This window comes from Pocillopora verrucosa, chromosome 1 (genome assembly GCF_036669915.1).
Source record: "Pocillopora verrucosa isolate sample1 chromosome 1, ASM3666991v2, whole genome shotgun sequence".
NCBI lineage: Eukaryota > Metazoa > Cnidaria > Anthozoa > Scleractinia > Pocilloporidae > Pocillopora > Pocillopora verrucosa.
The window spans coordinates 31,441,795-31,467,432 of NC_089312.1; the positions used below are offsets into that span (position 1 = coordinate 31,441,795).

The 25,638-nt window shown below is 37.4% G+C and overlaps 1 protein-coding gene across 1 annotated transcript; it reads left to right on the plus strand.

The window, feature by feature from the left end:
• The first annotated feature begins 5,545 nt into the window (after positions 1 to 5,545).
• On the plus strand, positions 5,546 to 24,663 carry LOC131768444 (contactin-3). Its single transcript, XM_059084184.2, has 7 exons — positions 5,546 to 5,664; positions 18,599 to 18,747; positions 18,893 to 19,216; positions 20,267 to 20,554; positions 21,583 to 21,864; positions 22,718 to 22,857; positions 23,317 to 24,663. Exons 2-7 carry the CDS (start codon positions 18,633 to 18,635, stop codon positions 23,491 to 23,493), a joined length of 1,326 nt encoding a protein of 441 aa, XP_058940167.2. The 5' UTR covers positions 5,546 to 5,664; positions 18,599 to 18,632; the 3' UTR covers positions 23,494 to 24,663.
• Positions 24,664 to 25,638: the final 975 nt, after the last annotated feature.

Here is a 25,638-nt window from a genome sequence, read left to right on the forward strand (position 1 = left end):
TAGCCTTGTTCTTTAAAGAAATTCTGCCAATATCCAGCGACGATTGATTAATACCGCATATATCACAGCATGAAATTATAAATTTACGAATCCGTAAAGATGCCGTAAAGTAAGCGTTAAGATCCTCTTTACGCGTCTTTACGAACTTCTTTACACTCTCGCAAAGAATGTCTTTATGCATTGAAAACAATAGTATGTAAAGATCACGGAGAGAGACTAAAAACCTTGCAAAAAAACCTTGCCTTGCAAAAAGTCGTATAGAGAATATTTACGATAATTTACGGCGACTGTAAAGCGATCAGAAAGGCGATCTTTACGCGTTATTAAACTATCGTAACTGGGCAATATTTACAGGCCCATTTGCCATTCTTCAGTTGTCTGATTTTTTTGGCAACATTCCCTTTGCTAATCAGACTATAACAAGTGTGAGCTCGTGACAATATCAAAGAGATGCGCTATTTTAACGCCTATTGCCAAAAGTCGTATCGAGAACGTTTGCGATATTTTACGCTTCTGTAAAACGATGCCGTACATGCCTTTCAAGGAGTGACCCATATATAACAATACGTGTTTTATACATTGAAATTTATTTTATTGTCATAACTCTTTAACTTGATTTTGTAATTTTCACAGTAACGTAGCTAGAGGTTTATATACACTGGATAAGAACTGAAAAATACAAATATTGTAAATAAAAATATTTTTACATAGATATACAAAATGTGTCATTGGTTTCGCACAGCTTGTAGGCACATGGACCTTTGAGTTACCTTTCTTTGATTTCGTTTCCTTGCTGTCCGAGTTGTTCTCGGCGATAAGTTTACGCAAAGAGTCCACTTTGTTTGAAAGCTCTTCGAAATTTAAGGCATTTTCTTCATCGCGCTGCCTCAATTGCTCTCATAATGATTAGTTTTCTTTCTAAGAATTGTCCTGTAGCAAAGTAAAACAGTCGCTCACGCTGGTGTGGTAGGAAATTCTTGACATTTTGAAAGAAAAAGAGTCCACAGATCACTTCACACGCCAAAAGTAAAGTCAGGAGCAATCGCAAACGACGTCAGAAGGACGCTAATGTTCGCGTCATGAATACAAATATATGATGTCTCACCTTCTGAGAGGCTCATTGCAGTCTCGTGAACACGATCCTTTATCAAACAGTACCGAACATGTCTGAAGAATCGTCCGAATTGAAGAAGTGATGTAGTGTCAACAACTGAGTTGAAAACGTAAATTAGCCACCGTAAAGAGTTAAAAGGCTGATTTTTCGAGCGTTAGCCCTACATCAGAGCGATTGACGAAGAGCTAACGCTCGAAGGGTCAGCCTTTTCACTCTTTACGGTGGCTAATTTACGTTTTCAACTCAGTTGTTAACACTAAATTACCTGTTATACTCTCCTGCCGATCTGCGGCAGCCTATGTATTTTCGTCCCCAGGGACTCCATTTTATGGAAAAAAAATCAAACATAATTGTCTCATCACAACGACTCCCTGTTCACGGGTTTCAAGGCGCGTTAAAAAAAAAAGGTAGTTTATTTAGCATAGTTATGCGAACAGAACGTTTAGAACCGTTGTAAAGACAGAATACAAATGCGGAAAGAGAATTAAATTTACGTAAATACTAGTTGTGCGAAGGAAAAGTTAAAGGTCGTTGAGGAACACTAAAGATTCCTAAAGAGAATTAACGGCGCGTAAAGATTGATTTTGCGTAAAGAATGTTAAAGAATGTTAAAGGCTCGTAAAGGACAGTGAGTAAAGATGCATAAAGAATATTAAAGACGCGTAAAGTGTTAAAGCGAAACGGGTCAAAATACTTCGGTATGGATGAGCCATAATTATTTCACTTCTTTGAGTATTTCTCCAAATAGAAAGTGGTTAATTTCATCCATCTTGATCTTTATCCTTTACGAACATTTAATATCCTTTACGCAGTCTTTACGCTTTCTCTGCAATTATGCATCTTTACGGAACGCGGAACTTGTCCGTAAAGAAGAGGCTTTATATTTACGTTTCTTTACGCAAGAGTTAGAGATGCGTAAATTTGCGATTTCATGCTGTGATATTTATCGTCATTGATTTTATTACCCGCACACGCAGACTATCATGAGGGTCTGAATGAGGTTAACCGACTGACGACAAAGGGCGAATAATATAACCGACGATCTACAAAACGCGGAGAAAAATTGCCAACTAGCAACAGTAAAACACTGGCCTATGACAGAATTATCGATATTTGTTTTCAGAAAGAAGAGCTTTATAGCTTAGGGGGGTAAATACTTTAAATTCAAGGCTCAGTTAATTATAGAATTTCGTGTCAGCGTACTGTACTTTATGGTCAGGGAGGAGTGCGGGATCATTACAGATCAACCAGAACAGCGTCTAGTACTCGAGCCCATGAGACCTCCTGCTATATTGTTTTACGGCGAGCTGTTTACGGTATTCAAAGGTGCTTCCATGAGTGAAATTTTCGAAAAAGGTGAATTGGTCGTAATTGAACGTCACCGCAACCGGGTTCCAGTGGTTACCCAACCTCAAGAACATTCGTAAGAACATCCCTCAAAACTAACCGCACTTAAGAGCAATATTTGAGGAGCCACCTTGTCATCATTACGCAAAGTATCCTGATTAGAGTTTGAATTTGAAGACCGTACATTTGGGACTTGGGAAGAGACCCTAGTGATGGGAAAGGCAATGACACACGCTGAGGAGGCTAATGGCATGGTGAAAATGCGCGGTAACGTCAAACATCAACGGTGTTCATCCGCGTAGCGGAACAGAAACTCCCTTGAGCTACATCGACTGGGACTTTTTAGGAAGCACTCCTAGCGCAAGCGCTCCTGAATTAGTAGGAAAAAAGCTTGATAAGAGTTACTTATATCTGTATGATTTGATGAGGTCTGCAGCAAAGACCTAAATTATCTTAGTTTGTAGCCCACTATTTATTTTCGCACGGTGATTTTATGTACCTTAATATGGTGCAGAATCGGTGGTCAGCTGCTGCCTTTTTCGTAATTTTTTCGTCCAACAAATACCCTGATTACGGTTTAGAGAATTATCTGACTGTTTCAGAAAGTAACTAAATTCTCGTTTATACTACACACTGCTATATGTTTCAGTTCACACATGAACTGAAGAAGTCTCCCAAGCGTAACTGCTCAACAACATTTTTGACAACAGTCACGCAACTGAGTTACAAGCTAAGAGGAGAGCGAGGATCCTTTGTTACAGTCAAATGATACAACTGTTCTAAAAGTGTTAAGGGCGTAAACTCAATGTAAAGAATGTTTAACCACAAAAGCTACCAATTTCAGCCTTAATGATAAATTGAATTAAACCCGATAAGTGAAAACTGTTAGAGAAGGATAGGACAAAACTGTAGAAATCGTCGAGAGAAGAAAAATTTTCAATTAAATGACTGTGCATATTTTTTCCAGGAATAAAATCCTTGCTTTACTTTCCTTGGGTGGTATGAACATTAACCGCAAGTACAGGAGACCTAAACTCGTATAAATTTGCATGCATTGTGAATTATCAATATCAGAAAAAGTTCTTAAGCACTTTTTTACGAGGGGGAAATTACAAGACAACACAGCTTCACACAAGCACAATATAAGTTAATAAAGGATTTTTTTGTTTGTTTTTTTTTTTGTTAGTATTTCGCGTTTTCCATAAAATTCAATGAGCTCTTATGCTAAGCAATACCAGAAAGGCATCCTCATACTACTGATTGACTGAATGTTCAAATTATGAGTCTGGGTTGCTTTAACCGAAGTTATTGTTTAAGCGGTGTTGGTCGCGCGTGCACTATGATCTTTTCGCAACAAAATATTACTGAATGAAATTTATGCCAATGATCTCGAAAATTTCCATTGCTTTTAGAACTCCAGAAACATTAATGTAATCAAAATGTCCTCAGCCGTTGTCTTTTTTAGATCGAGAGAAACAATCAGCTATTTAAAATTGTTTGTTAACCGCATCCGGCGTCACTCGGGATTCAGATTTAGGGGGGTTGTTGATCTCAAAATTTATTTTAAAGAATGAAAAAAAAAACCTTTCTCCACGCTACCCTTTGGATAACTCGACGTAGGGTTACTTATCTACTGAGCGCTTCTCGACAAGGATTAGTGTTCAGCCCCTTAACGAATTCCTCGATCCTTTATACTGTACTTAGACAAAAATGAGTGTCTGCTTCCGAATGTTCGGTTTAAAAAAAATCTAGACCTCTTTCAAAACAGTACAGATTCCTCGAGAAAATATTTTTGTAGTCTCTTCAGAGTTCATGTTTTTAGCACTTCCCTGTTCAAGTGAACTCGAAAGACCTGTGTACTTTACTTTCAGCTTTACGTTGAGGTGAATCATAAAGTGTTCGGTTCTATCAGTCAACTCGAGAAGTTTGTGACCTTTGCACACTACATTCTTTAGTTATGCAGATAATTCTTAGGGAAAAGACATGAATGCATATTTTAATGCTTTGACTACTGCCAAGGAAAACTAATTAGGACATTTTGATGACGCAAACAGGAAAGGGTGGTTTGATTATGAAAAGACTAGGAAGACCAACTTAAGAAGATGTGGCTGACAGAAGGAATTTAGCTGAAGTGATTCTCAGAGTTGAGTCTCGTTCAATATAACAGCTGAACCTTATAATATTTTCCACGTGCACTTCTGAAGTATTTGCACAATAGACATGATAGTGTTATTAATGATCACTTGGTTCGACCACCTCTCTTAAACACAATATTTAAAATGGCCCTTCTATCTCTGTTTTTAAATCTAGACTGAATGATTCACTCCTTTCCTTTTTTTATTTAAGAACGTATAGTTCGCTGATGTTTTTGCAGGATGTTTTTGGTGTGTCTGCTTACTTCAACTCTTTTTTTTGTCTTTTTTTATCTTAATTATGTTCCGTTAATAGTAATCCACGTATAATAACTGCGTTTCTAGTCTTAGAGAAAGGGTAGCATGTTATGATTACCCCATGGTTTCCAAATGAACTCCCCCGCCAGGAAAATAAATAGGATACATTTACATATAAAAGTTGTAAATGTTGATACTATTTTATGGCAAATAAATCTATCAATCATCCAAAAAACATTTTTTTTTTCATATAGCGGAAGTGATATCGCTCAAGTTACGCTTAATCCACATCTTTTTTTAAAATCCTTTCTCTGGACTTTTTGGTAATTCTGTTATGAAACATTTAGTTAATAAGGAATAATTTAGCTATTTGCTCAACTATTTTTACCAGTTAGATTAGATTCAAAATCAAAACACCATTTATTTGGGTTTTAGCAATCACAAGGACTGTCTTGATTAATTGTGACTGGCTTATCCAACATCCATTAGCGGACGAGCTTGGTCGATATGTGTGGCCTTAGGCCCACACTAAATTTTATTTTTGTTTGGAGTTGACATTTGAAAAGTAATTGTTTGATCGGAAGCGCTAAGTACGTTAAAGTTCATTTGAGACATTATTCTGGCCAATATGCTTACTCATGCCTGCTGATAGTGTATATTAAAAGAGTCACTTTACAGTTTGCAGTAAGAGAGTCGAATATAGTTTCTCCGAGAGAGTTGACCAGAGTTATAGAGAGTAAGTAAGAGTCGGTCAGAGGTGATCAGTCAGTCAAAGTGGTTACAGAGAAGCAAAGTGGGAAAAGTAAACTTGCTGTAAGTAAAGCTGTATATGATAACAGATGTTTTGAGGGGAAGACCACATCAGTCACAACAGCCGAGTTCTACGGCGCTTTCATCCTCAGCAATATTCGTCTTCCTGTGAATTTCGCTGTCGTCAATTCATAAATCATATGTCTAGAGCAGTTTGTTTTCTCATGGTCAGGTGAAAAATTTGCTTGTCTTCATGAGCCACAATTTGGACGGATTCCTCTGAACATTTACTTTCGAATCTCTATTAAGACTAAAAAACTACCTGCAAGAGTGTTGAATTCCCTCTTCAATGATTTAATTTCCTATCAAATGTGGCCCGGTTTATTCAACAATCATGCCGCTTATCGCGATATACCAGTTAATGAGCAGTGCTATGTTTGATTATCTTGTGCCGCAAGCTTCTTAATTCATTCTTCATATCTGCTTAGTGGTAGCTAAATAATGGCTTACTTTACGTAAAAAACGGCAATCAATTTAAACATTCATATGATGGTGTGCATGTATACAGCTGGGGTAATCAAGCAATGGGCAATTCTGCAAAACAGAGATTTATTCATTTCTTTAATCTGTTTTTAGGGTGCGTAGGGAATTGCCCTTTTGCCCGTGCAACAAAATACGTAGATAAATCTATCGGATGAATAGAAATATTTCCTTCAAAAGTCGTACTAATTTAAGTTTTTGAAAGTATGTAAAAGACCTGAACATGTGAAATAAATGCTAGATATTGTGTTTCCAAGGTATTAAGACCTATTAAATTTTCTAGCGCTTTATATCAATATGTTTATCATACCAGAGAGCTTTTCACGCAAAGCTTTCCGGCTAGTTTAGATTAACGAATAGTTAATCTAATTGTTTGGACTCGTGTGATATATTGTTGTCGGCAAACTGTAACTTCTATTCTGGGATCCGAGCGATATATACTGATAAGCCAGGAACTGTGGGGACCGCTGTCGTCTGTTGCGGAAGTTTATCGTTGTTAAGTCTGTCCGGGTGGATTAAGAAGATATTTCAACAAAAGCACCAACTTGTCCTGAAAGTTTCTCTCGGTTGTGGTTCAGTAACTTTCCTAAGGATATTGAATAGCCATTATTGATAGAAGGGGGCATTGGAATTCTCGATTTTGCGGTTTGGCTATTTTTTAGATCGGTTTTTCGGTTTTTGCGTCAAAAACGTTCGGTTTTTCGGTTTTGGTGTTCATTGCTGTTAACGGATGTTCCGTTTTTTGGCATTTAGTTTTCGGTTTTCAAGAAAAATGCTAACGGGTTTTCGGATTTGATATCCGATGCGGTTTTCGGTTTTTCCTATTTGACCTATTTTGGTTCCGGTTCCTCTTCGATCTGAGCGGCAATTCTGCGCCTCCACTGATCTCGAACAGCCGCTAAGCGCAGATGTTATTAAGAGGAATGCGTGACAAACCAATTGAAATATCGTAGGGATCCTTAGGGGGTTCACGCGTCTCTAATGACGCCCAAAACTTTGACCATCCGTAGGAGTAAACGCGTGTTGAATGACGCCCAAGACTTTGACCTTACAGTGTGGAGCATTTAGGTCAAGGTCGATCATTTTGCGTCTTCCAACGTGCCAAACGCACTGGCAACAGAAGAAGGTTAATTGTGGATTGTGTTACGTTTTTTTACGGAGGTTGGAAAGGCGGCGAGAATTTCAGGAAGAAAAACAAGATTAGATGTAAAATAAAAATTGCAATCCTATAGAGAAATCTAGCGGAATTTTTTCGGTTTTGCGGTTTCTAATGGGCCCCAATGCCCCCTCTTGATAGACTGAGGACTTACTGTTTTTGAACCGCTTCTTTGAGTCAATAATTCCGTATATAAGTAAAATTATTTATCGGTTTTCCAGACCATTTTTTTTTAAGGTTATCAAAAAGGTAGTCAATGTTACCCCTTGAGGACTTCTCTTATCCGGATGGTCGTTTTATATCATTATGGGTGGTCGAATTGGGCCCATTTCGGAAACAGCACTTGGCGGCGTGAACAACTTGTTTCGCCTTCTGAATCTAATCTAATCTTCTAATCGTCATTTCTAGATTATTCTCACTAGAATTGGCTATCAGTCAACACCTTTGTTAATCTGACCTTCGGACTAACGAGGATGAAGTGGCTATGTGTATGAAATACATCTTATATTATATGCTATTCTCAACAGCCTCTTTGCATGTGAATATGAAGGCGAACATGGAAAAGCGAGGTTGATTTTTTGTCCTCTAACAATTCCCGTCTGTTCGCTTCAATGGCGCAGGTAAATGTTGTCTTTCTTCTACCGAAAAGCTAAAGTCAAATGAGACACAATCCAATTACAAGCGAGTTAGATGCGACGTTTACTCACTTGATTGCTTTGGTATCCGTAGCAGTTAAAATGTCCAAAGGCTTACCCAAGATTTAATTTAAATAGAACTCAGAACTTCACTCAACGTTTTACAACAAACAAATTGTTTTGGAGACTTCAGATATTAATGATTATAATAAAGTTTGGATATAACGCGCTTAGTCATTGCTTGAAAGAGCAGGCTCTATCAGAGTACAAAGCATGGAGCAGAGCTAAAGCTGTCACGCCATCTGCCAAATTGTACTATGTCCGACCTTCTCCAGGACCGCCCTAGAGCTTTTTGTCTTAAACTAAAAGTGAAATTTCGGAACAAGCGAGCCCGCAAGTAGCAACAGAAAAATTAAGGGGTTTGTAGACATGCCAAGGGCCGTAATTTACGTCATTATAACTTGAGCAGAGTTCCTCAAATCCTGAAAGAGAAAAGGAAATAGACAGTCCGAGTTTTGAAGGTTTTCACGCTCAGTAAGATTGCAAGCTTACGTCCGATAACAAAAATCTAACACTCATAAAGTATATACAGTTTCTTGTTAAAAAACAAAATAACAAACAAGCAACAAAAAAAACAAAAAAAAAAGACAGAAGAAAGCAGGAATGATGAAAAATATTGGCAAACTGGCATAACTGTTAAAATTCATAGCAATCATGAAGGTGCCCGCGTCTCGTGTTTCTCCTTACACTTTTTTTTTTCGTGTTGTAACCGCTTCATGCATACTTTACAACAGAACAGAGCACAGTCAAGGCTTCTCTATTTGTTAAATAAAAGGTGTGTTTATCAATTTAATTTGAAATCAATTCAAATACCTCACTTTTTAAGTATCTTGAGTAACTTTCTACTAATTGTATGTATTTATAAGCCATAGTTAGCGGCTATACGGGAGGCCAATGACCATAAAGGCTTGGCCGGACACACGAACAGGAACAGGCGAAGTTGTGATAAAATTGAAAATTATTTGTGCAAGGTGAGAAAGGTGGGCCACGGATATAGCTCCCTGTCAACGGGAAGGATGGGAGAATACCGCCGTCTCACACACTGTGCTAAACAAACTTAAAATACTTTCTTACAGGGATTTTAATAACAGGTAAACTTCGCCTTTGACTACCTCACGCTTCAATTGGATTAGCTGAAATCACGTGGGTTTTGTTTAAAATAAAAAAGAAGTTGAAAAAAATTAAAAGCTAATGAACATCCCTGGATCACTGAAGTATTTTCCGCGGGTAGTCGCTAAAGTAAGTTTTATACTCTTTATCCTCTATTGTACCTTTAATTATCGAATGAATTTTCCAATTTTCACCGTCGAGGAGCGCTGTTTAATAACGCTATGATCCTTTGCATATAAAAGATAATGTCAAATTAAGAATCGATTGCACATTAATCTATTAATTTAGAATCGTTTGTACATTTTTCTTAGTTTCACGTTACGTGCATGCCAACATACTTAACTCAAAGTTTTGCCAAATGTATACTGTATGCGTATCCTATTACGCTTCTAGTGACAACAACCATTTTGGTTTCGTGGCTTGAATAGCTCCGTAGCCACAGTACATAATAATCTTCATATTTGGGACATTTTATCACTGTATTAAGGTTACTTCTCACCTTCAGAAAAAAATCGTATGCGTGTTGGTTTCTCTGCAATCGTAACAAACTATACATCAGAAATAAGCCTAATTAATCAGGTTATGATAGTAATGCAATTTAATCGAGTTTTCCTTCGGAAAAAAAATCGTACGCGCGCTAGTTTCTCTGTAATCCCAACAAACTATACATCAGAAGAAAGCCTAATTAAAAGTCTGTAGCCAAAACTTTACTTAGGAGGGCTGATTGTCTACCATCATCACTCGATTCGAAGGCTGAGGAGAGGAAATATGTTTCCAATGTCCTAAAGGCAAATGGCTATACAAAAACTTTTCTCCGTAACTGCCAAAAACCAGTTACAAATAGTAACGCTCTTGATGAAAGGGAACCAGCGACTGGTTTTGCTGTTATTCCTTACATACAGGGTGTTACTGAACCCATCAAGAGAATTTTGAATAGCCACAACGTTAAAGTTGCTCAAAAACCTTTTCAGACTTTGGGGCATATTTTCGCCAAACCTAAGGATCCTGTCACGAAAGAACAACGAACCGACGCCATTTATTCTATTCCTTGCAATGACTGTGATAACGAATACATCGGACAGACCAAACGCCAGTTTGGTACACGGTTAAAAGAGCACCAAAAAGCGGTTTTTCTTTGCAAAAAGGAAAATTCAGCTTTATCGGAGCATACTTGCCTAACCAACCATACAATTGGGTGGGATAATTCTAAAATTATCACTACTAATCGGCGTTACCACCAGCGCCTTTGTTTGGAGGCTTGGCACATTAACTCCGCCCACGCTCCTTTAAATCGTGACGATGGCGGTCTGCTTCCTGACGCCTATTTACACCTCGTCAGAAAAAAGGCCGCTAATTAGTGATCATATAAAAGGACCTCTTGTTGCAGCGTTTAGATCACCCCTGATGAAGGCACTAGACAGGAGTGTCGAAACGTTGGGTCTATGAATTGTAACTTCTTCGGTTACATTCATTAAATCTGCAAACCAGTGTAGCTTCAAACTATGTCTAATCAGGTTATGATAGAAAGACAGTTTAAGCGAGTTTTCCGTTTACGAAGTGTTAGGGGCCGGCAAGGCGTGAAACGACCGAAGGTTCTTCTGTTGAATTTATCGGGAATCGGATGCCGCAGCACCAGCATAAAGGCTGCCTAGTCATTCACAAAATATCAATCAACAAAAGAGCGTCAAGCTTTTTCGATATTTTGATTGGTTGTCTAGATATCGACATGTAAAGTCGGAGAAGCTAAAAATATTACGAGGCGCGTTAATCAGAGAGAAAGACGAAGGGCTAACACTCGAAATGTCAGTTTTGAAACTCTTTACGGCAGCCAATTTACGTTTTGAACAAAGACAGACAAAGAGACAGAGACTTTAACAATCCACGAGCCTTTTCGTGTCATTCACTAGGCGTAAATTTACGATTCGTAAAAGGAGAAGCGCTACGCCGCTTAGGAAAGAATTCGTTACGCTCCTCGTTTAATAATACCGAGTTTCAAAATACGCTTAAATAATAGAGGATACCCTGAGGAAAGTTTTGAGAAACGTATCAAAGCGGGTTGCTTGAAAAGATAGAAAATAGCCCGCAAAAGAAAATATTCCCTTTTATGACACAATCTCATCTGGCTTAACTTTGCCAAACCTCAACAACACACAGATAGGGAAATTAATGACGCCCTGATAATCAGATCAAAGGGAAATCCATTAAAAGGTATCCTGTAAAGAGCTTAAAGGCTTGTTTAAGGTAAAGTGACGCGCTTGGGTGGGGGTAACCCGTCTGTCCTTATAATCCCTTATTTTATCTTAATCACGTCTACACGATAGGTGGGGTAACCCGCTAAGGTGGTTTGCCTTGTCAACCGAGGTCGCAATTTACCAAGTAATCGTTTAAGGTGGGTTACCCCGCTTAGCTAGGGTCGCGTTCATGTCACATTTACAAGAGAGCCGGCAACCCAATCCTGGGATCCCGAGGCTGTAAGATTGCATGTAAACGCGGGCTATCTTTCGACAACGGCTAGGCAGGTTACCCAACCTTCACGTAAACAGATCCTTACTTTGACGGCAGAAAATTCAAAATCGTTAGCAAATGGCAGGAGTTGTACAAGCAAATCTAACGTTCAACTCCCTTTTTCATTCCAGCTCACCTAGCGTGTCGTTTTGCGCAATGAAGAGTTCATATACCTCAAGAATAATCAATTAGCCACATGATCCGACGCCATTGTCCGGCTCGGGGTTGATTGATGAGCGAGAGCTCATTTTTAAATTTTTTTTTTTAATATTTATTATTATTTTTTTTTATAAAATACAATCGTTAATAACGAATTCCGATATTTATCGTTGTTAACTCTATTCTTGCCATAGATTTGCGTCGATATTTTAGTTTTTTCTCGAGACTTGTAAATCAGAATCAATGAAAAGTAATTTGGCAATAAGGCAGTTTCACTGCTCTTCTTTCAATATCAGGCGTTCATTACATAATCGGCAGATAGTTGTTTCCGGGAATAGGCGAACTCGAATGATCGTAAAAAGTCGCATTGAAAATTTTAATCTTCTTTACCAACTTTCGATGATTTGACAACATGATATTCCTTTAGGGGGTCAACCTTTAGAGAGCCAAGAGGATTTGATTTACCGTGGCTGTCACTAAGGTTCTAGTTTTAGTCTGATAAAATTTCGACTCGCAATTGGTCGTGCGTAAAGAAAAGTAGCAGCATCTGGTACATACCATTACTAAGAAAAAGTCGATTTGAAAAAACAGAGTCATTTGCAATTACAGAATGTAATTCCATATGAATCCTTCTAATCACAACTAGTTAGAGATCAAATTTTACGGAATTTTCCAAGATTGATGTTCTCTGGGCGAGCGTGGTGAAAACCATGCGAAGCTAAGTAAAATACAGGCAAACGAAGCGAATATGCGAAATATATTGTGCTCACAAAGAAGTTATCTAGCTCGAACGGGATCACGCCAACACCTGTACCTCTTCTTATGATATGGTGTGTTCTGGATCACTTATGGATTTTTTGTCAATGGTGTTTGACATCAATTGTTCCGTATGCTACCAGAATTTTAAAGAATACCTTGTTACTGCATTTAAAGGCTCACCAAGTCAGGTTAAATCAGACGAATTTTTTTGTATTTGATTAAAACTTATCCACAAAGCCCCCTAGGCCAAAATAACTCTCAACGAGCATGATTTTCTTTAATAGTAATTACGAAGAAAGGTCACTTGTGCGTGTCGCCGGCTTAAGTTTTCCGCTAATTTAAGACTACAGCCAGATTTCTGCAAAAAAATATTTATCCTTGTCTGAAGGGTGGAATTAGGTTAATTAGTTTAAGGTAATCCAAACAAAACCAATTTCCTCTCTCTCTCAATTTCAATATTTGTTCCTTAGCGAGAACAGATATGAACTCGGCCTCATTGCTGGAAAGCACTTTGTCATAAAGCCGAGTTGAATGTTTTTTCTTTTTTTTTTCCATCCTGCGACAGTCCTTTTTTAGAACCGTTTTTCATCGTCTTCGGCCACCATTCAACAATGTCGATAGTCCAACTTTCCAATTTTGATCATGATTAAATTTTTCTTTCAGAATATTAAATACTTAGAACCTGCTTACATAAGCATATGATCTGATGCCGGAAATAACATGGCAAGATTAACCTTCTCCTATGAGGATGGCTAAAATTGTCCAAATCAAGTCATGGCCGGTTTACCCTTTCCAAACATTCGAAATGTAACTTACATTACATGGACTTAGAAAAAAAAGGCCAAATTACAGCATTTGAATCATTTTAAGGCATGCATAATTGCTCCCGAATTTAAACCAAGCAATTGATTATCATATTTTTTGGTCTTTACCAAGTAAAGTCTGACGTATGCGCGATGTTTTGACTAATGAGCACACAGGATGGTGTAACGGTGGACGAAGAGAAGCTTTCGCGGCGCAAAGTCAGCACAGGCAATGTGTATAAGACGCTCAAAACGCATACAAAATATGCTCGCATCGTTTGTGGTAGACCCACACTTAAATATGTCGAGTGTTTTCGGTACGGGTCGTTCGGTGAACCTTATGAGATATCTCTTTATCGTGAAAGAATTCGTTAATGTATATGAAAGGTAAAATATCGTGCCAGTCGATATTTAAAATTGTTTTCTCATAACAAACTGATGTGTTCTTGCAAGAATAAGGCCCGTGTAGCAAATAATTGCAATTATAAATTAAATAGAGACATAGAAAAAAATCCCGGCCCTCCAACATATGTTGACCCTAACAAAATAGTAGAAGCCCCATACAGTCAAGGTAAAGAGATAGTTTTTGAATAGAGTGCAGGACAACAATGTGTTGCAATGAATTTGTGTTCTTTGATTTATCATGACACACAAGGGATCAGCTCAGCAAATGATCTTATACAAATAATGAATATTGGAAATCAGCTTTATTCAAGTTTGTCACAATTAGCCAGACAGGCATATTTAATGCAGTAAGAATTACCGACAGCATTAAATGTGTTTGATACTGATTATCAACTGGAATCGCTCATATTTGAAAGCTACACCAATTTCATATTAGCAGTAGGGTGTATTACTGTAATAGTAATATAGGGTTCAAAATATTTGATTCTCATGTTAGAGATTTGTATGGTAGAGGGCAGCCTAAAGGTACATGTGTTGTTCTCGAAGTACTGTCTCCTGATAGTTTAGTGCATTATTTTCAGAGTCGTTTCAGAGAGTTGAAGTGAGAGGAGTACAAATTGAGAATATTCAAAATAGGATGGTTTCTCAAAACAGTCTGAATGAAACCATGAACTTCAATCTAAGTTGTGCTGTAGCTCTATACTCTCTTTGCTACCCTATAATAAAATCATGTAATTACTGGAATTACAACTCATCCTTACCCACCATTGTTGACAAGGGCAAAAAGACGTATCGTAAATCAAGCTTAGCACACAACCAGCAATCACCTGTTAATCTTCCGAGAACTGTAGATGTTTATGAAACAAAAGTATATTGGGATAATTTGTTTAAGAGTGAAGGACTATTGACTGATTCACTTCAAAGCAAGTCAATTCGTGAGAATGAAATAATACATAATAGTGAATGCACAAAGTTTTTGATATAATTTTCCTTATACTGCATTAGTTGTACCTTTAAACCCACAAAAAGATGAAAGTATATGTATTCCCCCCTACTTTATTTAGCAAATAGAGAAGCCTTGACTGTGCTCTGTTCTGTTATAAAGCACGCAGGAAGCAGCTAGAGCACGAAAGAAGTGTAGGGAGAAACACGAGACGTAGTCGAGTGTTTCTTCCCACTTCTTGAGTGCTCTAGCCCACGTATCTGCCCACGTTTTAATAACGTAAATAACGGCGCCTGGTATGTTTACAAACCTTTCTTTGGTTCTTCTGTTACTACTTGCCGGCTCGCTTGTTCCGAAATTTCACTTTCAATTATCGGAAAAAAGCTAAAAAGAAGTCCTGGAAAAGGTCGAACATGGTACAATTTGGCAGATGGCGTGACAGCTTTAGCTCAGTTCTATGCTCTATGCTCTCATAGAGCACGCTCTTTCAACCAATGGCAGCGCGCGTTATATCCGAACTTTATTATAAAATGAAAGAGACAATTCCCCTATTCAGTACACTAAAAACATAAATGGAAGTGCTTGACTTGTTGATGCCATTAGAAAAATACTGGAGAAATATAATACTCCGACAGAATACTGTTTGCTACATGTTCGTGTAAAGTATTTGACAGAAAGGACAGAAAAAAAAATTGATGACTAAACATTATAGAAAAAAAAAACAATACCGTAAAGCAATGGAGCCAGCAGAGAAAAAATATCATTGGAGAAAAAACAATTTAGGGATATGAAATATAAACAGGAGATACAGAAAAACTTTCCCAAAAATACAAAACATTAGATACTGGGTAATCAGTATCTTCAGGATGCACTAGCCTTGACTAAATGCATTGAATATCACCCTCTGTTTGTGAAGCAGTTCTGAATCTATTTAATAACTCTGTCAATGGTTGGTCATCCTTTTGTCTCATATTTTTAGTCAACTCTATCATCTTGAAAAGTAGCCAGGAATGGCACAAATTGTAAACATTGTTTTTATATTTTTCAAAGACGAAATTGGTGGAAGTTAATTTAAATCACCTATTGTAATAATGCTAAGTCCCGGAAATAGGCATGCAGTTGTTTGATGTTGACAATATTTATCTTAGTTTTTGATGGATGTGCAGTAGCAAAGTATTTGATACCATGGAGAGTTCATTAATTATTATCAGTTTTAAATCTGACAGTGTCATTCTCATATGTGATTTCTTTTGGTCTGACATTGGTGTTATATTGTCAACTGATTTTTTGGGGATAGCATACCAAGAGAAAAAAACAGTTACAGGATAAACCAATAATTACGTAACCCTAAGCAAATGCAAGCATAAAAAAAAGTTTATTTCCAACAGAAAGCCCGGGTGAACGCAAATATGCGTTTATTTGAATCAATGAATCGAATTAAATTAATCAGCCATTACACTTTAACTGTTCCCACGGCTATTGCTTTTCATCAGTACGTTAACAATTGAAGCGATTCATAGCATTAGGTTTGTGCTTTATATAAATATTTTAAGTTTATTCGAAAGTTAAGTGTAAACTGTAACAAGCTTGGTTATCGTTTATGCGCGGCCCAGCACTTCCAGCCTGATTACATTCGATGCCAAAACTCAATCTCGCCCCCACGCTGTGCTCACCACATTGCTTTACGCCAATTAACGCGCCTTTTGTGCATCCGTTTCCGACCAGAAAAATTAATTAGTTACAAGAACTTGGTGCTAGATCAAGATAGCAGTTTCATGTTAATCACATCGGGGGGTGGAAGGGTTTAAGTTGTCGATTCGGTTAGTCCCTTTGCCCGTCCGCTATCATTCAGTAATAGTATGACTTATCACTCCCTGTATTCTTGGAGCGAGTCATCACTAAAGTAAGATTTCATCATTCTCTTGTGTTGATACCTTTTTGCGATGAGGTCAAATTTAAGGAGGGAAGTACTGCTTATGATGGTTGCGATTTATATCGTTATGCTGGATAACGGAGAAAATAAAAGTTATTCAAAACCTAAATGCAAAAGATGAAAAAGAACTTAAAACTCCTAAACTATCATATACGTTGTACATCAATAAATGAACAATTGGGAGTTTAAGAAAACCACGATGGAAACGGCAACGGGAACGTCATTGAACAAGAGGTTTGATGGGCAGAACAATAGCTGTGCACGTGCCTTTGTAAATTTCTTTGCGTCCTCTGAAAAAACATAAAATGATCAAAATTTGCGTTGTCTGGTGAACGTGAAGGAGGACGGCTGATTTTTTTTTTAATTTCTATTTCTAATTTATCTCTGTGTTACACATTCAGTGTCGGGATAGATTTTACTGTAACGAACAAACTAGAGACTTTAGAGTATTGCGAGTATCGTAGGTAAAATATAAGTTCGTTTTTTTAACCGACGTTGTCCACGGCGTCGCTTTTAACAAACCACCGCGGCGACGGGAATGAGGATGTGGCAAAGCAAAAGATCTAACGAGCAGAACAATAGCTCAGCATGTGGGTTTTAAAACTGCGGACATTTCTTGACCGTCCCCTGCAAAATGAAAACGTGAAATTTCTTTTTTTCCAGTTGTAAATAAATGTAATTGACAGAATGAATCGTTCTACACGTAAGCCAAAAAATTTATAAGCTCAGTTAATGTTAATCACGTAGCCGTTAGTTATCATAGCAGTTAGTAGCAAACGTTTTGTTACCAAGGTTACGCGGACTACCTGCATGACATAGCTTCCATATTTGTACAAGCCGTCACCAAAAATTGATTTTTTAATTTTTTTTATTTTTAATATATTTTAAAGTTAACATACTCTTATTCGTGTATGTTAGCATGACTATGCATACTAGAGATTTCTAGAAACATATATTTACAGGTGTTATCTATAAGAATCATGTCCATCTCAAATTTACCTCATTTCCTTCATTTTCTGAATACACCATAATTAAAATAGAGATTCAAGTAAGGTAGAAGAGGATTTACTCTATATCGAGCAATGCTAAAAAAAATTATTTGATTCTTTTAAATTCCTTGGATACACAGTTAGTCAAAAGTTATAAGATTTTTTTTTCTCCAGCGGCCATTTATTTTACAATGGAACTAACATCTTAAACCTTCCCCGTTTAAATTAGTGAAGAATGAAAGAACCAATAACGATACCAGGTGATATCTGAAGCAGCGACATCACGGCAGTGTCTGTGTCTTTTCCTCAATTTTTCGCGGAAAATCGAAATTGAAAGCAGTCAGAAAGTTGCCGCGGAGAGGCATTGAATTTTAGAATATGAGAATAAAAAGGGAAGGAGAGAGAAAGTTTGTAGAATACGCGAATGAAAGGGACAAAAAGAGAGAGAGAGTTTGTAGAAATAATGTCGTAGAAACACGAAGAATGCGTAGAACTGTTGTTGGCAATTATTTCCAGAACTAGAACATTTGCATTTTCTCCGATATGTTGGAATTAATTTAACTAAATATTTGTTAACTATCAGGCGGTTGGTAAACCAAGAGAAGTTGAGATTTTATTGGTATCTGGTGCAGTCAATTGAAAGAAAAGACAAAGGGCACTAGGGAAAATTATAGAAATTGACGAAAAAAGAGAATTTTTTATGAAAAAGACCATATTAATGAGTTAAAACTCATCGTTGTAAATAGACACCCCACAATAATGGGTTTAGTCATACTCTTGATGTAGTCAATGATTTCATCTTCGTACCCTACTAGTCTGCCCTTATCTCAACGACTGATTAAATTTAAAGGAGTTATTTTCCTTATTTCCATGTAAGGTCCTGTCTAAAAACAAAACTTTTAAATGTAGTTCGAAAACCATTTTCGTAAGGTGGCTGTTCCTACCCTGTCTGACTAATCCTGCTCCTTACCTTTTTTCCAATTGACAATCCCATTTGCAGGCCTTCGGATACACCTCGACAACATTTCACGACGATGGGTGGCTTTTGGCTGAGAGAGGCAACAAAGTGGATACTACTATTGAATCTTGCCAGCACTTTATGGAATCCTCCGTTTGTCAGAAGCGAAACGTGCCATTCCAAAATCAGAAGTAAGTAATGAAAATCCACGGTACGAAGAGTATGGCCTATTCTTTTAAACTTTTTTTTTCATTCTTGTCCTTCTCGGTTGGAATAGAGATAGAAAACCATATTTTATCAGTATTTTTTCACCAACTAGTTTCCTCTCTTGTACAGTAAGACCCGTTGTCGTCATCTCTCCAAGTCCAGAAAATGTCAGTTTAGCAGTTGGTGCCTCCATAACTCTGACTTGTAAAGCAGAGCCGAGAACTAAAGATAGAGGGTACATGGATAGATGGGTCAAGTATATTCAATGGTACAACCCAAATGGTACAGAAGTTGGAGCAAAATGCCAGCAGCCTTCGAGCATATTTGCATATAAAAGAAAATTCAGCTGCCCATTGGTTTTTAAAAATCTGACAGAAGATGAATTTGGCCACTATATTTGCCAAGCGGGCAATCATTATAGAAAACACTGCACAAGGCAATCATTTACAATAGGTAAGTATTTAATCATAACTCGTTTATTCATTTGTCTTTTTTTGTTCCTTTTTTGTTTGTTTGTTCGTTAGTTTTTTTTTTTTTCCCACTTACATAATGCGTGACGGTAAACACCTTACGTTCTTGTTTGGGAAAGGTGGATATCGTGCATTTGGTTTCGCTGGATGGCAAATATATATTTTTTTCTTCTTTAGTTATTAAATTATTAAATTTTTGTTTTCATTCTATCTGACGAAGGGCTAATGCTCGAAACGACAGCTTTAAAACTCTTTACGGTAGCCAATTTACATTTTTAACTCAGTTGAGGATTCCAAATTACCTTGTTATACTCTCCCACCGACGTTGCACCGTAGCTTCTTTAGAAACTTACCCCCTCTATTTATTTTTATTTTTTTTTGCTTGTTTGTCTGTTTTTGAAATAAGTTTCCACAAAAGGAACGATTTAATTGAATGTCAAGAGAATCAATTGACCTAAAGCACTTTGTGACTCACATTTTATGGCAGAGGAACTGGTTCTGGGCCAAACGTTGCCATCCTGCAATACTTAAGTTATCTAAGGCCGGAGAATGAAAAGGAAATCCTTTCCTCTCTCTCTCAAATCCCAGTGAACCTTACATCTCGATGACAAAAAAGTATAAACAATCAACTTCCCGCTGTCGGCCACTCTCGTAAGCGGATTTTTCTACTTACAGACACTTTTTTCAATTTCTTTTCTTGCCTCCCAGTTTCTCGTAGACGGACGCGGACACTTTTGAAATTGAAAATGTGATTTTTCTTTTGTTTACGCTCCCTCGTAAGCGACACCCAATGGGTAATTTATTACTCTAGGCAAAAAAAATTGTCCTGACTTTGGAAATCAACAAAATGTGAGTTTCAATTGACAGAGCAACAGAACAGTTGGGATCGAGTTTGTTAAATCTCCATTTGTCCGCGGGAAAACAAGCTATCGGAGGCAGACAGTTCTAATAACGGGCACTTTTTCCAATTCCCGAAGATGTCCTCTTATGAGGGAGTTGACTGTATTTATATTAGTGTGCACTTTCCCTCCAGGCTCTGCACCGGTTTTTTTGGAGGTTCCAAGGAATCAAAGTGTTCACATAGATTCCAATGTCACTTTCGATTGCAATGCTACTGGTCTTCCTAAGCCAAACATCTCATGGATCAAGAACGATGATTTTAATACCTTGCAATCCAATTCAAGCGCAAAGGACAAGAATAGCATCCAGAGTGAGCTCTTCATAACGAAAGTGAAGAAGAAGGATTTTGGCGGATATAAATGCGTGGCAATTAACAACATTGGAAAGAAGGTATCATTATCGGCCTTCTTAAGCCAGAAAGGTGAGAAGAAAAACTTTCCATTTACAGCTCCTCACAACTTTGAGCTATTTAGCGACGGTTGAGCATCCTGTGCGAGATATTAGGTCTTAAGTACATCAGTTGAACCCTGCTGGGAAAACATCTCACCTAGCTAAGCAACTTTCCGACTTGACCTCCATTTATCTTGACTCAGATTAGACCCCATTTTTAATAGCTGATCTGCAGTAAGCGACTTACTCTTTAAGCAGCCTCATAGGCTTGGCATTTTTTGTGTCGAAGACGAGAAGCTTGACCGTGAAGAGGAATGTAATCGAAATGCAACTAAAATTTATAGCTTAATACTAAGACTGCGTGCTGATTTTCGTTTTCTATTCAGTTTCCCTTTTTCTGCCTTTTTAGTAAAATCATTATTTTGACCCCAAGAGCGTTTCGGATTTCCCACTTTTTACAAAACTACTCCTTTAACATCCAGTGAACCGAAGTGTCTTGATCAATTCTACTGTAACTTTTGACTGTGTTGCTAAGGGTCTCCCGAGGTCAACAATCCAGTAGATGAGGGAAAATACTTTATATCCCCTAAATACCCAGAGCATGTCTTGTTCAAGAAGACAACAACAATCGCAGCCAGCTTACAATAACAAAAGTACAGAAGGAAGATTATGGAAAATGTAAGTGCATTGCAAAGAACGTCGTTGGTGAAAAAGAATCAGGAGTCGCTATCCTTATGTGGTGACCCGGTTTAGTTGTGCCTAGGGCCTAACTTCATCCATGTGGAAACACAAAAGAAAATCTTTTTTTAAAGATCTCCATGACAAGGGCGTGGTTTGTCAAATAGAGCAAATGCATTTGGCTTGTTATTTTGTGCTAACTGCTAAAGTAGTCTCATCGAAACAAGAGTTATGATTACTATTAAGGTTATGCCTCTTGAGTCAACGCGAATGGAGAGAGTGTCACATTTGCTCCGCTTGCCCTACTATTACAGATCCTTTCCGAACATAGCATCCATTTCTTCTCACCTTTTAATAGTAATTTTTTTGTTTCAATTACAGAAAAGCGGGAAGACCCAAAAACCAAAAGTAATTCAGTTGGTTCCAACGGAACTTTTAGCCTCACTGCCAGTTGTCATTACAAGCCAAACAATAGCAATGGTTCAAATGTTTTCAAAACCAATTCAAAGGTAAAGGTCGTTGTAACTTCAGATGCCACAAAATGCCACAGTATACTAAGCGTAGAGCTTATAAAGGAGAAGACGAACGAAGATGAAGGCACGTATCAATGCCGAACAGCTGGAAAGAGGGAGTCAAAATTAGCCTCTTTACACGCAAAGGAAGGCAAGTTCTTGAAATCATAGGAACATTTGTAGTTTTTCTTTCGGAAAATATATATCGATTTCACTAAAATTTATATACAGGCCGTGTAATAAAACGTATAAATTCCGTTCAAAACACTGTGAGTCAACATTTTCAAACTTCCTTTGCTGCAACTCACACAGTGGGATTGAGTCAGCAAGACCTAAATACATTTTTGTGATCACCTTGCATTAATATTCTTCATGCATGTATGTCATAATTGACCATCGTAGTAATATTTGCCATCCTAAATTGTACCAATGATTAGCATATTATACCATCCCAGTTTCCTCGAATATGATTGCTGGATGAGCTGCCTTATTTTTTATAACTTAATAGTGTTGTAAGCGGAAAGTTGGTCGGAATCGGACACTGGTAATCAAACAGTTACATCAGCAAATCACATTAAGCAAGCTCAAATAAGTCCGTCAAAGACAGAATTGATGACAGTAACCATAGCAATGGCATACCATCCAAAGCTGAGGGTTAAAAAATATTGGAAATTGTCTTTAGAGCGCTTTAGTGTGTGTCTTTCACAAAATTGTAATGACCAAGTGGTTAACGATTGGAATCAGAAGTCCTTCTTTTAATGAATACATTTAGCTTTCCTCGGAAATTTTTAGTAGTTATAATTAATTGGTAACAGGATGTCATTGTCATGTCAGGATGGATTGGCAAATCGGACTCGCATTTCACGGTCGTCCAATTTGGTCAATCACTCGTATGGCCAGAAACCTAATTGGACTATGCACGGTCCTTTTTTAATCAGTACGACGATAGATGTTGGCCATCAAAGTCTTTAAGTTTTAGTTTGATCTTTTGTCTTATATCACAGAAATAACCGAAACAAAACTGCACGAAAGCTCAACTAGTCAGATTGCGATAGTAATCGCTGCATCTTGTGTGGTGGTAACCTTACTTATCAATGGTGTTTTGGGGCTTTCGTGGTACAAGCGATTTAAAGGTGGCAAAAAGGTAAATATTCGTGGTTTTTAGGATTTTTTTTGTGTGGTTGTTTGTTTTTCCGTTCACGTTTGCTTATTCTTTTTCATTTAAGAAACAAGAATACAGCAAAAGTATCCAAACATAAAAATTGAAAACTTCGCGTCCAGGTTCCCATTATCTTCACTTAAATCTTTAAGGGTGCATCCACACGTGCGTTTTCATTCGATAAAGAATTCGTTTTGACTCATTTTTGCCTGTCATCAACGTTTCAATTCTTGAGTGGACATATTGAAACGAAGGCTTTTGGAATTAAACTGAAATGATTTTCAATTTGGGTTTGAAAGCAATGATTTTACTGAAAATATATTTGCTTTTGTTGAGCATACCCGTAATAACTAAGAAAATACCAAGGCGTTGAAAAAGAATACATTAACATGGTTCCAAAGTTCCTCGTCGGTAATTTGTCTTTTCTCATTTGATAAACGTCAGTCGGAGGGACAGCGAAACGTCACTAGGGTCCATATGAGCAATGGCAGACACCCAACAGTCCTAATTGCGCAGGATATTGAAGAACCCTGGTCGCTTGGAGCAAAGAACATGGGAAGGGTCGACGAAAAGCTCGTGCTGTGTGCAGTGGAGAATCGTTTGGGTGACGTGGAACATTGATGGAACGAATTATAGACGATGCTTGCTGGCCACAGTCTTTTTTAAATTTGCATTTTATTAGTATTGATGTGGAAAGATTGAATCATCAATTTCTAGTTTTAATCATGTATTTGTAGTTTTAATCATGTATTTGTAGTTTTAATCACGAATGTAATTTTCTATTACTTTTTACTTCTTAGACTTGACTAAGACACAACCACATCAGCTAGACAGTAATTTGTCGTGGATAAATGAATACCTTCATTAGTATGTAACACTTGTTTTAGTATATTATTTGAGGTGATAAAGGGCCGTAACACTCTAAAAAGGAAACGTAACGTGGGGGCTCAATCTGGCACCTGACCAACGAACTTCACAAAGTTATGTAGGCTCCGGGAATATTTTCACCGACGATAATAAGGGATATGAATCGAGGGGAGAGATATCATTCAATTAGCTTAAGAATGCCTTGTCTGTTGGTCCTACATGAGATTTGAATCTTTCTATGATGTTCTCGGATGTCTGACGTAAGAAAAAATTATTTACTTCTAATCAGACAGTTTCTATCTATTGTTTCGCGAAGTTCGTGAATTTTCTGAAAAGTCTGAAATTCAGATAAGGTGGTTAAAAGGATGTCAAAGCTATTTTAAAATGATAAAACCTAAGCTAATGTAACTTGAGTCGATTCAAGGTTCAATTAAATTTGCTGGCTCGCAGGTTTGCTTGAGTTTAGTTGAATAAATGGGGTAAAGTTCTAAAGAACCCGTGGTGCTGCGTCGGTGGAGATGTATGACGAGCTAATTTGGTTTTATTAACTGAGTTGATAATGTAAACGGCCACTATAAAAAGTCTCTTAAGCCCCGTTAAAAAAGGCGAGAAAGATGATGATAGTTTCAGCCGTTTGAACGAGCGGATGTTAGTGAGCCATAACTTTTTTCTAACCTCATAGCGCGCCATATTTGTGTACAATAACGCAATCTCATAAAGTGACTTTTTTCAACTATCATTGACTATCATACACCGTTTTAACGCAAATATCATAACCTATGGGCATAGGGTAAAATGTTGACTGGATCATTGGACCCTTGGACTCTCGGACTATTTTTTGGACTATTTTATGGACCAATTTTAGGACCATATTTTGGAACTTTTTTTTTTGGACTATTTCTCAGACCATTAGTTATTAGGAAGGGGTGGAATGTATTCTATCAGTACTTAGAAAGGGGTGGTAGGCAAACTGTTGTTACCGAGGGAGGGATGGAGGACGAACTATTAGTACGCAAGGAGGGGTGGGAGGTTGATGTATTAGTAATTGCAATTGATTAATGAAGTTTTCACTGGATCATACAAATTATATTGACTATTTTTATTTCAAATTTTTGCCACGGGCCTTGGCGTTTCTTTGCTTTTTCATGCGAATGCGAAACCGGCACCTAAACACTAAGCTATGATTGTTATTGAAATTATCACCGATTCCCGTTTTCGATACATACATACATAAGCTTTATTTATCCTCGGATTTCAGTGTAGCTTACAAGCTAGTATCTCCATCCTAATTACTAATTTTAAAATTTACAGCAAGAACAAGGCTTAAAAGAGAAAAAAATAATTCATAATATAATAATATGATAATCATTAATATAATAATATAATGTAATATTAATGTAATATTAACAGAAACCGTGCACTAACAGTTTGCGCTTAAATTCACTATAATCTAGAATCTTTCTAAAGTGGTCAGGGAGGGAGTTCCAGTACTTAACAGATGAATAGCTAAAATAATTTAGACCATATGTGGTTGTAAACGGCTTAGGAAGTGATAAAATATTGGTGCCCCTTAGGGAGTAAGCAGTAGATCTTTGCTTGATCAGTTGTTTCAAATAGCACGGATATTTACCAAGATGGAGACAGTTGAATATACAAATCATCATATTTTGTATCGTCCTGTTGGCTAAACCACACACACCTGCCTTGTCTAAAAGATCATCATAGTTCGAGTACCAGTCCTTTAAAACAAATCTTAAAATACATCTATTTAAGGTGCCCAGTTTAACAGAGTCCTCTGAACTACAAAAGTGCCATATCATTGAACAGTAGTGAAAATGGGGTAACATAAACATTTTATAAAGGCGAAGCATAATTTCGGTAGAAATAAGTTTGCCAAAT

Excerpts from the sequence above, each read along its gene's own strand:
- LOC131768444 (XM_059084184.2), top strand. The coding sequence starts at position 18,633 with ATGGGTGGCTTTTGGCTGAGAGAGGCAACAAAGTGGATACTACTATTG. Across the intron at positions 19,217-20,266 it reads AAGGCAATCATTTACAATAG|GCTCTGCACCGGTTTTTTTG; the intron begins GTAAGTATTTAA and ends CTTTCCCTCCAG. Across the intron at positions 20,555-21,582 it reads GGCCTTCTTAAGCCAGAAAG|AAAAGCGGGAAGACCCAAAA; the intron begins GTGAGAAGAAAA and ends TTTCAATTACAG.